The sequence below is a fragment of the Platalea leucorodia genome (genome assembly GCF_965183815.1).
Source record: "Platalea leucorodia genome assembly, chromosome: 4".
Taxonomy (NCBI): Eukaryota; Metazoa; Chordata; class Aves; order Pelecaniformes; family Threskiornithidae; genus Platalea; species Platalea leucorodia.
Window position 1 is genome coordinate 47054600 of NC_138826.1, and position 13289 is coordinate 47067888.

General features: G+C 34.2%; 1 protein-coding gene across 1 annotated transcript in view; it reads right to left on the reverse strand.

Moving 5' to 3' along the window:
• CCDC91 (coiled-coil domain containing 91) overlaps positions 1 to 13289 on the reverse strand; it is a gene marked incomplete at its 3' end in the record, with an annotated part of 162295 nt that overhangs the window by 41623 nt on the left and 107383 nt on the right. Inside the window, exons 9-11 of the mRNA XM_082310178.1 lie at positions 11740 to 11832; positions 11495 to 11563; positions 9557 to 9727 (exon numbers count right to left, since the gene is read on the reverse strand). Of these exons, the coding sequence (XP_082166304.1) occupies positions 9557 to 9727; positions 11495 to 11563; positions 11740 to 11832 (333 nt within the window). The remainder of the gene's footprint in view (positions 1 to 9556; positions 9728 to 11494; positions 11564 to 11739; positions 11833 to 13289) is intronic.

Consider the following 13289-nt stretch of genomic DNA (forward strand, 5'->3'; position numbering starts at 1 on the left):
CACAGGGATCAGGTGGCAGTACTAAATTTTATCTAGGAAATGCAACCACAGACTGCAATGTTAGTGGTTTTTCAGAAAATAGTAACCCTCAAATTATAATGTCTGTGGTTATAAACTACTACAAACTACTTCTGAAGTCAGACATGGTTAAAGTCTGCATGCAGTGTCCTACCCCTTTTCCAGACTTTGCAAGCATATTAAAAATAAATGATCTAATGACAGGGATCTCTTTCCACTCAGTGCTACTAAGTTGTGTGCTTCCTCACACACTGAAGATTATGCAACATTTTTTTTTAAATGAAAAATGCTTTTTTGTGTTCTTATGGAATCACCATGGTCCTCATAAACACTAGACACATTAATGTTTCTGCAAGAAGGTGGAAAACCAAGAAGAAAATGAAACTGAAAATATTGGTTGGATATTCTCTGGAGAGAAATGTAAGCAAACTCTCCCACTGAAAGCTGAACAACATAGTAAAGTCAACAGAAAATGGAGAAGATGTCCTTTGAAGAGCAAGCTCTTTGCCAGCACATTACGCGATACTATATTATCAATTGTGTACTTGGGCTGAAATCATGATATTGAGAAAAAAACCCCCAATAACTTCTTGTATGAATCCACAAGATATTGAACATGAACAGGAATGTTATGATAGTCCAAGCCTGTTGCTGAAAAAACCTTTTTTTTCTCCCAAAGATCTTCCAACACTCTCCCACCCAATCAAAAACCTACAAGTCTAACAAAGTTATTCCTGGAATTGCAATACCAAATATGCCATTTTGCTGGGTACTTCAGAAACACAGAATAAATGGAGTATTTAAAAGTCTGCCTCCCCCATAGGATGCTGTAACCTATGTGTAAGATGAAACAAATAACAAATGGACAAAGAAAAACTGATAAACTGATACTATTTTGTATTCTTTTAACTGGCAATGCACTCAATGCTTTGTATATCATAGATGAGAAGAGTTTTGAGGATGTATTTAAGGATGTCACGTGGAAATCCTCCCAAGTACAAAAGCATCATAAAAGAAGGGAAAGCGATGCCAATATCATGAATGTTTTATAGCTAAAAGTTGATGTCCTAGTAAGAAATACTATAGAGTTAATAATGATGAGAAAGAGACAAAAGCAAACTCTGAAGCAGAGACAAAAAGCAGTTTATAGTCTATTTAACAAAGAAAGAGTGATGGAAAGCCCAAAGTAAAGGGCTGGAAAGTGATCATTATGACAATATTCTGAAAGGACAAACTATAATTGTTAGGACAGGAAAAAAGAAAAGATGCATTAATAAAAATACAGGAAAAGTGCAAGCTTGGATGAAGATTGTATCTATGTTGTTAGATATGATATGTCATCTCTTACAGATATGATGCCTAAATGACCAGCAACATGTAAACAATTATATTTACAATTAGATGTAAAAAAAAAACCATGATATGGTCCAGATCAACAAGCAACACGGTGTTAAAGGTACCAGAAAGTATTTGGAGAGTGGGAAAGAAGAAAGGAAAGACTAAGAGATCTATTGAACTTCAAGTGATAGTGATGCACTCATAATGTGATATCAAAGAGATTTATCAGTGTTTTTAGTGTAGACAAAAATAGGGCCCAAAGTGCGCATGGAGGACAAAATGAGTTAGGCTTCCAAATTTGGTATAAGCCAAGAGGCAATCATGCATATAAAGCATAAAGCAACTATCTAAACCTAGGGAGGCAATAGTCCCTGATCCTGCTAAAGAAGCATAATAACATGGGGTACCACAGAAAACTACTACCAAGCAGCTACCCAGTGGTATCTTGCCTCTCTACAACATAGGGGTTCCCAAACTAGCATATCTCCTGCCTTGCCAAAAGTACCAGATTGCCTGTTGCATCACACAGAAACAAGATTCGAGTTCTGCAAGTTACAGGAGGCACAGATCATTGGAAAACAGGTCTATCTTAAAAATGGTATGATGGTTTCATAATAAAGTTGTAGGGAATATCATAATACCATGTAGCATATCACTTAAAGTGGTAGAAGAAAGAGGGTTTTTTGCACCATCATCAAGGGAATAGCAGTTGAATGCATGTTTACACATAAGCAGTTCAGGAGAAAGTGTACGTATGAAAGACATGAACAGACTGGATAGAAAGAGATTACAGGAGATCAAACGAGAAAAGTTCTGCAAGGACAAATCTGAAAACTACTGGGTACAACAAACAAAGAAAATAAAGGCAGATAAGTGGATTCACAATATGAAATTCATTCACAGATTTCAAAATCAGGAGAGGGGCATGCACTAGCCATCAATGTTCTCTATTTTTTTAGGGTAAGGAAACTGTGGTGCCAACAAACAAAATCCCATAGTATTGATACCTAAAAAAAGATACGTCGGGTTGCCAAAGTAGTCTTACTGGACAATAAAAAGGTAAGACAAATATATAATTCCCATATATTTTCTTTTTTCCCTCATATTATTTGCCAAAATACCCACTATACACCTACTGATTTGATGCATGAGATAAAAAGAAGTGTTTTTTACAGATTATAGGGCTAAGAAAAGGCCATTCTACAGCTAATAAATCTGACTGAAAGCTAGAGTGGGAAATAACTTTTTAGACAAACTTTTTGGTTTATTAGTTCTCCCAATCTTCTCAAATACAGGGCAATGAGGAAAAATATTCAGACAAATAATAATTTTCAACAAAAATTTAACATTTAAGTTAAGCAATAGTAGAAAAGAAACAAAAGCCAGTTCTTTAAGTATACAGCCAATGCCTCCATGTTTTCACTTACATATCTTTTGTTCACTTATATATGACTAGGTGTGGAAATCCTTAAGATATTCAATACCAAATTGATTCAGGCTTGGAAAACTATCAACAGAAGCAGTCCCTCAAGCAGATGAGCATGAATACAAAAAAAGTTTTAATAAAGTAGCAGGTAAGTAGCCATTAATTTTTTGGGATTAAGTGCCGTGTATTGTAGACATTTTGCCTTTAGCTTCTAAGCAATGGCATATACTGCTATTCATAAACTCATGGAAAATTATTAAATATACTTTAAAGCCCATACAGTACAGAAGAATCAAATTTTTTTCAACTATTTAGATGTTTGCCAGTAAAATTAGATTAATATGTTCCAAGACAATAAATTACAAATTTATTGTTCTGCAAAGAACACCATCACATGAACCATCAGGAGTCTGAACATATTCAATTGTCTAGAATGCTTAGAGATTTACCCAGCAAAGACTATTGGGAAGTTCACATTTTTTTTTCCATAAGCCTTTTAGTTAATTTTTCTTGCAAAAATACTTGTTCTTTGTATATCTCAGTATATCTCAGTTGTGGCTTGGCTGAATGAAACACTGCAGCCTCAGTTTTCCTGAAATACTTTCCCATTGGTAAGATCATTTTGCCTTAGTGCTTTTGCTCATGTCCAAGAGGAAGCAGAGTTTATGTTAGTTCTTTTCATAAATTAAAGGTTTTTTTTTTTCTTTTTCTAATTATTTGCAGCCTTCAGAACATTTGAGTCTCTAACGTATCTGCTGCGTGGATTATGGCAATGATGAACTCATGCTCTTTTTCCCTTGAGAATTAGGGTAAACTACAGTAGATTATACACAGTATTTTAAATTTAAGCCTTCAGGAAATGACAAAGGTGATTCTTCGCTTCGAGTGTTTTAGGAGAGTTATTAATTTCAAGCTATGACATGGACCTAAATTTCCAGGGCTCACCCTGAGCTGCCAGCTTTCATTTTACTTTTAATGAATTTTCTTTAAAACAAAAATTGTCATGTATAAATTCTCTTTAGCTTCTTTTGCTACTTCTCTCCACCCCCCAACCCCCCCCCCCCCCCCCGATTTCACCTCATTTATGTAACTGAGTGTTTAGCTTTGTAAGATGATAACAAATACCATGCAGAGAGCTCTATGCATGACAGCATTACAGCTACAGGAGCTACTGTTATAGCTACTCTGCATTTCCTGCCCACTAATTATAAATACAATATACCATCCTTCTATTTTATCCAAAATTGTATGGAACTCATCAGCCTATATCCCCAACGAATTTTTGGATTTTAGTTCTTTCAAAGAGTAAAAATAAGCAGAAAGAAGATGACAATGGAGAGCACTGTCCATTGTTTTTTCACTGAAGTTTATAGTTGTACTCCAGGAGCTTCACTGCAATTTTGAATTCTGGGGAAAAAGCTTCTGCTTCAGGCAAATTGCCTGTTATATTTTCTCCTTATCTAGAGGGCAACCACTTCTTTATTCAAATAAATGTTCTAGAACAAAACATTCTAGTGGAAGACTTTTACAAAGCATTCCCCTCAACATTGACAGCTACCAGACATATTAAACTCTCCTTGCAGCAAAGTTGCCACTGTAAAAAACACCATACAATGTATCAAAAGCAGAAAAAAAAAATACTGGAGACATGCCAGGCTACATCTAGCCTGCTGAACATATGAGTTCCTCATTTATAATGACTTTTCAATGTGTTGTAAAAGGATCATGAGGTTACTGTGCAAATGAGCATTATCTTTAATCAAAAGACTACTCACTTCTTTCAAGGAAGAGAGCTTATTCTCCCTGATTTAAAATGCAAGCCTTCCCAAAACTAAGAATCCTCTTCTGAATAAAAAATAAATAAATAAATAAATAAAAATCTTTTATAAAAGCACTAACCACCTGGATAACAGATGTATAAAACCTGAAGATTCTGCCAGTCTCAACCAAAAGGAAAGTCTTTTGGACTTCTAATACCTTAGAGCCTCTTGAGACAGTGCTCGAGAAAAACTTTTACCATTTCCTTGGTGATGTAATACACCTCATTTATCCCTTCAGAGTTATAAGGCTTCAAAGAGTAATATCTTCGATTTAATTCAAAATCCCATCTCTCTAAGTAAAGACCCCAAGTCACTGGAACAGTCAAAGCTTTCATGAAAACAAATGCAACATTCATGTTACTTTAATCCTTCAATTTCTTTAAAAAAAATGAGAGGAGGGTATGTCACGGTTGCTCCATCAAGCCAAAACATTAACTCAGTATGTCTTAGTTCCTACTTTCACTGTAAGTTTATCTTTACTCTGCTGTTTCATATTTGGTAACAAAATATTTGATATTAATCATGAATGATTTACTAAACTGTGCCCAAGTCCCCAGATTTTTCTTTGGCAATGTTAAATTAATAAAACAAATCTTATATGGAAGTAGTATCTCCTTATCTGCAGACTCAACATCCACCTGACTGAGGACAAACAATTTTTTAGCACAAAGTTTTGTCAGGCATGAATATCTAACAAGTAGAAGCAATATGCATAAAGCTTCCAGATTTGCATCCACTATGGCTCTGCTTCCTGGCCACTCTGCAACAACAACAGCAAAAAGTCTAAAAAAATACCCGTATCATCCCTGCACAGTAAACATTAACCTTTTCTTCTTTTAAACAAATTGTTTAGAAGATAAAAGGAAGTCTCACCACCTGATTCAGCAGAACTGTAATCTTCAAAGCTTTATTATTCTTATGCTAAAATTGCCTGACTGAAGAAATATTAACTAGCATACTTTAAGGTTTTTTCCAATTGCTTTCTCATATATAACCAAGTTCTACAATGTTCTTCTAGTGCACGTGTTTAAAAACTGGTGAAAAAACCCACCTTTTATTTTATAAGGAAAATTCGTGAATAGTAAATTCCTCCTTTAAAACAAAGAATCAAACATATTTTCTGGTCTAGAAGGCAAAGGAGAAGCCAACAAATTCATACCATTACAACACAGAAATTTATTTTCATTTATATGTCATCATATAAATGGTTTACAGATACCCAATGACGCTGCAGTTTTTAAAATGTGTCTTTCCCATCTAGTTTATCAACTCTTGCCCCATGCATATGAGAGTGTCCTTTTCCCTAATTGTTCATCTAGTTTTACTTTTCAGTATTTTACATTGACGTGCATCTTCTCTGTTCTTAATTTACAGCCATTTGGCAGAAATTCTTTTTCTTAAAGCCAGGGTTGTAGATTCTTGGTTATGATTCTCAGTGGCTGCTGACACTGTACCCCAGCTTCTACTACCAAATTCACAATTCTCTTGAGGTCTTGCTTGGCTGTCAAATTTGGGATCTCAATTTCTTCTGTTTTGTTCTTATTCAACTCTGACACAGAGCAAAATATATTTAAACCACGTAAATTACAAAGTGGGTTTCTATCTCGAAGAAAATGGTAAGATTTTGAACGTCTTCAAATTTTTCCATTACTTATTCCTAGAGTTACTTATGGGTGCCATGACTGGAAGTCATTCTGCTTCACCTGTTTGCAGAAGACTACACTGACCCTTTCTGATCTTTCTCTTTGAATTTTGCAGACTAACAGTATTAGTGAAGGAAAATTCCTTCTCTTTAATACTATACTTGATTTCTTTGGTTTAGTTCAAAGCAGTAAAGCAAATCTCTTCAAATTAACTTACAGCAGAAGAAAATTAAATTTTAATTTACATTTCTATGACAATTACTAGTATGATACAAGACTAAAAAAGACACAGAAGTAAATATAAAAATATCTTTTCTTTCTCACACACAGATTATTTCCTCTGGTGATAAATTGAAGAAGATAAACTAAGAGAAGAGAGATTTCATTAAAAACAAGTCAGGCTTCTCTTTCCTAGTATTATGTTCCAAAACCACGCGTTAGTCAGAAAGAAAGTTGTCTTTCTTGAAATAACTGTACTGCTCTTAAAGCTCTTTTTATATGTCTGATACCAAAAGATCAATTTGCATGTTCACTTACTTTCAACTACACTCAGTTGTTTCATTACTTGGCAGTAAACATAATAACAGTATCAGGTGACAATTTTGAAGCAGGAAGCATAAAGAATTATACAACATAGCATAAAGAATTAAGTAAGGCGATTGTTACATGGCCACAGTTTTACATTTCATTTTCTAAAATGTTAGACTGTACGTTTTACTTTTGGCCGTCACAAAGCTGACTTGACAGATTATGTTGTCTAAACAATAATTGCAAGGAAGTCAATAGTGCAGTTATAGCTCTTGAAAGAGAAATCTTATAGTAAAAAAATATAAATAAGAAACAATTCTGAGTGGAAGGCTCTACCTAGAAAAATTAATGTCCGCACACAAACTGCCTGTAGTCTCAAGTGTTTTTCATTGCTAAACCAAAGTCACATCTGACACCGTATATAAGTTCTCAGTTGGCACATTAGCTCTTCAGGACTTCTTTTGTTGTCAGAGGATTTCAACAGTTGTCATATGTTTATGACAGCAATGGCCTAAAGGAGGCAGGCAAATTCTTGGCAGAGGTAACAAGTGAAAATTTCTGCAAGAAACAAATTTCTACATAAAAGTCCATCCTCCCCAAAGAATTTGTACTCATTAATCAGAGAACAAAGAGTGTAACTTCAAGTATGCTATACATTTATGTGAGAGAATTTTGGAAATCTCAAGAAAAATCTGCATTTTCCTTAATTGAACATAGATTAGGTATTTGAAAAATGAACCTAACTCAAAGGAGAAATTATCATATATTATAAATGAATAAGATAAATTATTCCTGTTACTATCAAAGTTGTCAGAGCTATTCAGTATTAAAAAAGATGGAATTAACTAATGACTACACACATGACTGCATCAAGAGCAAGATATTTACAGGACAATTAATCACACCACTCTCCAGTACCTCAGTGCTACTCACTATCACAAGTACACCACTAGATACTCCAACAGTATCAACTGTTTGATAAACTAGCAGCTTGAGCTGAAAAACCCGACCTTTTGAAAGGCCTGAATTTCTTCCTCAGAAAAGCACTGACATCTCAGTATATTTAAGGCTTTGTCTGAAAGAATACACCCATCAGTATTAAACTACTTATAATATCATCCTGTCCTGTGACAACTTCAAAGGCAATTTCAACAAGAAGAAACTCTGGCACAACACTCCACAGGGAAGGCAAACCTACCCTGAGCCACTATGTCAACTTAATCCACCACTCTCCCACCCCTGGGGCATATTACATGCTCCCCAAATCCATAAATATAGAACCCTGGCCGACCTCATGCATCCAGCTACCGGAGTCCTTCACCAAAAATCTTCAGGATTCATCAAAACTCTCCTCAAACTTCATTACCATAATCATCCTCTTATCAATCTCTTTATGTTCTAGAAGCTATAAAATTGCCATCTTTTTCTTTACTGTAGTAAACAACTACTTTATTGTTCTCCCTTCTATTAACAGATGTTCTACACCACTGGTACCAATTTTCTTTCTGGATTCTAATGATTTATATCTAACTAAACTCTCTTGTTCTCAGCTTGAATTTAGCTTTGAAGTCAGCTGCTTATATTTTTGTTGTAAACAAGAGTTTCAGTGCCTGAAGGCTTATCAGTATAGTAAAATTACAGTCTTGAAAACTGACATCTTACCACTTGATACCTTTACAGTCAAAAGCAGTAAACAAGCTATGTACAAAGTAAAATCCCTGTTTACACTAGAAATGTAAGCAACACAGACTATAGTAATGGCTTAACATCAAAAAACAACTTTTTGTGTAGTTGATTAGGTATGAGGCTAATAATTCTGTTTAACACTGGAAAGGGAAATGGGGTCTCTTTCCAAAGAGTTGATTTTTAAAATTCTGTGATATGCTATTTTATTTCTATTTTACTTCAAATTCTAAAGGTCTTTTTTTGTTGTTGTTATTCAGGACATAAAAAAAATAGAGTAATATCAAATTCCAACACCCAAATGAAACATATCTTGTTTAAAATTCTTCAGACTATAACATTCAAGTATGCCACCAAGAAATCAGTGAATTTACAGACTGTTCCCCCAAATATTTCCAGCATTAGAGACTACAAAATTCAACTTTTGGAAGAGTAATTTAACTGCTATTATAATATATTTAATTTGTAATTCCTACAATTGTTAAAAGTGATGTTGGGAATGTCTCTCAATTTGTGTTAAGTGATGTACAATTATCCTTATAGAAGCACCTCTCTAAAAAGTAACTCTAGAAACACTTCCGGTTCATTACCAGTTTAGGTTTCCAATTTTCATAACCCTGTCTTTATTTTGTACCTATTCTATTTTTTGTCTTAGAAAAATATCTTTTTACTAAGAGAAACAATGGAACTCCAGCATAATAAGGAATAAATGTAACATCTCTTCTCTCCCATCGGTATAAAGAAAGAAATAGTCACCTAAACTGTCTACAACATAAATGCCAGTACCTGAGCTAGTCATCTTGGGCTCCTTTTGAAGTCAGTGGACAAAACCAGGCACTTTCAAGGCATGATTCATCTCATTTCAATATACGTACCTGAAAAGGTTGCAGGAATTTTGCTCTGAATATGCCAACTTCTCTCAATACACATAGTCTAGATGAAAGATAAACTAGCAAGATCGCTGTGCACTGAAAATATCAACTGGGTGCAGCGATGAATGACAGATGTCACAAGAAAGTCTACCACAACATTAGGAAGGCATTTAAAAGAAAAAAATAAAATACACAAAGCAGGTCCATAGAAGGGTAAAATATACTAACTTCATTATGCTTCCTTTGCTCTTGCATGGCTTCCCAAACAGCCTGGGCAATCTTATGTCTGTCATGTTCTGCTTTCCACATTTTTCTTTCTTCTGCATGAATCTTCTCCATATTTCTCCTCTCTTCCTCTACTGCTTTCAGAACAGCCTCCTGCACTACTTCTTTTTCAGCCTTTGAAACAAATCAAGCACACATAAATGACCAAAATACCCAACATGGGTGCCTAATACATATTACTTCTTCTAATGAGATTTATGAGCTGACAAGATATGGGACCTGAATATTTTCACTTCTGAACTATGAGCTTAAATTTATCTTAAGGTGCTACCAAGCAGGTATTACCACCGGACAATGACTTTGTAGTTACAGAAAGAAAAAGAAAGTTACAAGCACGGATCTTAAATTCCCACCTACTGAAAACACAATATATCATAACTAGCTTGCTTACAGCTAACACAAAAAACATGCAGCAGAAACCATGTGAGAGTAGGTACATCATGGACCTCTCTACATTGCTTGATATTCCCATATATGAGATATTCCTGCTCTTATCTACAAGTATCTAAAGTCCAAAAACAGTCTGAGTGCTTTCTGTGGCAAAGTAGCCAATACATACTTAAAACAAGTGTCTTCCCTCCCAAAGCTCCTTAGCTATACATTCAACAAGAAGTAGTTTCATCTTTTTTTTTTTTCCAATGTTTATATTCAACCATTACATGATATCATCAGGTGACTCACACTGAATTTGAAGTAACAAGGACAGCTCTACACATGCGGACCCACACAAATATATTTATCAGCAAGACAATCATTGCATTATATCTATGAATAAATAATAGCAGGCTGAAGCTCAAAATAAACAAATGTGGGCTGACAAACCACACCCACACAACCCTCAATTTTAGTAAGCTTACAGGTCATTCCAATGCCCTTTGGTGGTGATTATGGAACTAGTCAAGGGAAGATATAAGTGGCAAAAAATACTGGGTTCCTCAAATATCTACACTTATAAATAAAGCTGTTTCTTGCAATTCATTGGGACTTGACTTTTTATTTAGACATTTATAAAATGTAATAAAAATATAAGTTAAAAAAATGCCCTATTAAATTAAGATATTTTATTATACATGCATTTTCCCCTAGATACCAACCATGTAACAGATGTTTCTTGTGTTATTGAATGTTATTCAGAGAGGTGCTCAGCTAGTGTGCATATACTACATATGAAGATAAACAGGAAATGATAATACTGCCTAACCAACTTGCTACGTAACATACATCACTAGTTTTCCCAGCTATTTACATACAACTGAAATTCTGTCCTGGATTCTACATCAGTATTAGAAATGAAAGATAGCTTAACATTTACAAAATTACTGTTCTAACTCAAATGCACTTAATAATGAAATAGACTGAAGAAATCATATTTAAAAAAGTGAATACTCACTTTTAGTCAAATATCAACTGAAATAAAATAATTGAAAACCTGTTAAAATGTCCAAATCTTTATGCGATTTATAAAACAGTTCTGTCCTCATTGAAAATGACCACATTTAACAAAGTTAAATAAGACACAATGCTGATTGTCTTAAGATCGTCAGTAGACCCTGCTACTTACCTCTTCACATCAAGCTGTATTGATGCTGTTAACTGAAAGACCACGAGACCACCAATAACTGAACTGCAATATTGCTACTTCTTATTATAAACTAATTCAGAGGCTGTCTTAGATAGAAGTAAGTTACATAGACTATCTGTATTAAGGCATAGAACATAGCAGATATGTTCATGATTTACAGAATGAGCTTCTTTTAAACACAGATGAGGACATAGAGTTCAACAAATTTAGTTATGAAACAAGAATGAGTTGCTGAACTTGGCATTTGTAATGACACACATGGAATCCACATTGCATGTCTACTACTTAACAGGAGATACCTTTAGGGCAGCTGCCACAGCCTCCTTACTTCTTTGTCTTTCTTCATCCAAACATTGGTCAAGCACTTCCTGTAAAAGTTATGAAAAATTAAACTGCAATACACAATAGAGGAGTGGCTAAAAATCATTTCAAACAAAGTGCTTGAGAAAGCTTCCTCTTCCTGTCAGTGGTTGTGACAGGATCATTCCCAATGAACTCCATGGTACAGATCAGAGTCAGGTTTTTTGATAAATAAAAGCAATACCTTGTGTTTTTGCGACTGCTGCATCAAAGCTTCTTCCATCTTTCCTGATAACACTTCCTTCTCTGCTTCCAAAATGTTGAGAAGTCGCTGATGCTATTGGGAGAAAACATCCACATTATTGTAACCACAGTCTGATAGTAAAACAGACAAGAAGAACTCATCCAAGACACTTAGGTTTGTCAGTTGCATACAAACAACTTAAAACGTATATTCAGTTCAACGACATATACAGCACTCCTTTAATTGATTTTATGACATGAAAAAAATTACAATAGTAAGAAATGTTTAGCTTCCTGATTATCTAATATTTCCTCTCAGTCTGAAGACTACTAGGAAAGAAGTTGGAAAAAAAAAAATCACTATATAAAGGGAACACTTACAAAATTTATAAAGATGATCTAAGCAACACAACACTTTAAACATTTCATTTAAACAGCTGCAGATTTTAAATGGTGCTTGCACTACCTCCCAGTTATATGTAGAGAGGGCAGAAGGAAAATGTATTTTTTTCAACCATTCGTAATACCATGAACTTTGAAAGCCAGGAAATGAGAGCTAAAGAGAATGCTGCTTTTTTCTAATTTTCTTGTAATCCGAACCATTTTTTCAGGGAGACATGAACACTGAAATAAAGTGACCAAGTAGTCTATATGTAGGTGTATAATCTGTCACTGTTCTTAATCACAAGCCATTTATCTGTTTTTCACTAAACCAAGTAAAGCATTTGAAAGATGTGCGTTTTCTCTGTATGAGCTAAGCTGTTCTCCAAAACTAAAAATTATTACTGGAAATTATTGATGTTGGGTATTTGTCATGAGATAATTGCTAGCAAATCAGTACACTTTTTCACGTTATTTAGGAGATGATATATTATAATCTTAAAGTATAGTATCAATACATAATAATATTTTATAACATCACCAAAAGGAAAGTGTAATAGTAGAGTTTTATATTAATAAAAGTGTATATAACAAACAAAATTTTTTACACAAACACTTATGCAGGCAAATACTCCTTTCACCAGCATTTCTAAGAAACAGTCATTTCTGTTTCATGAATTTTATTATGTTTTAATTATAAGTGCCTCTAATGGCAGCTAGAAATACATTACCAAACTGCAATACTATGTTCTGAAAAATATTTTTTCATTTGAAGAATAGAATAGAAAACTTCTAGACTGCTTTATAAAATAAAACACCTATCTGCCCTTCCAGGATAAACATGTAAAGAGGTATTTCCTTGTGAGTTTACTTAAAATAGGTCTGAATGGAGCAGACATATTCTAATGGAAAACACCTGTGGAAGGAGTGGTGAAATTCACATCATGGTTATACTTAATGATGTGTAACTAACTTTTCTTGTGGACTCAGTATTTTCAGACATTAGCTTTAACTATCAGGGCACTTACAGAAATTATTTTTTCCCAGTGACTCAAAGGTGAAACAATAAATGGATTTTATTAGTTAATTGATCTCCATGACTCTTCACTTAACTGACTGCACAGACTATAAATCTGTTATTTCATTTTTATTTGAAAGAATGACACAATA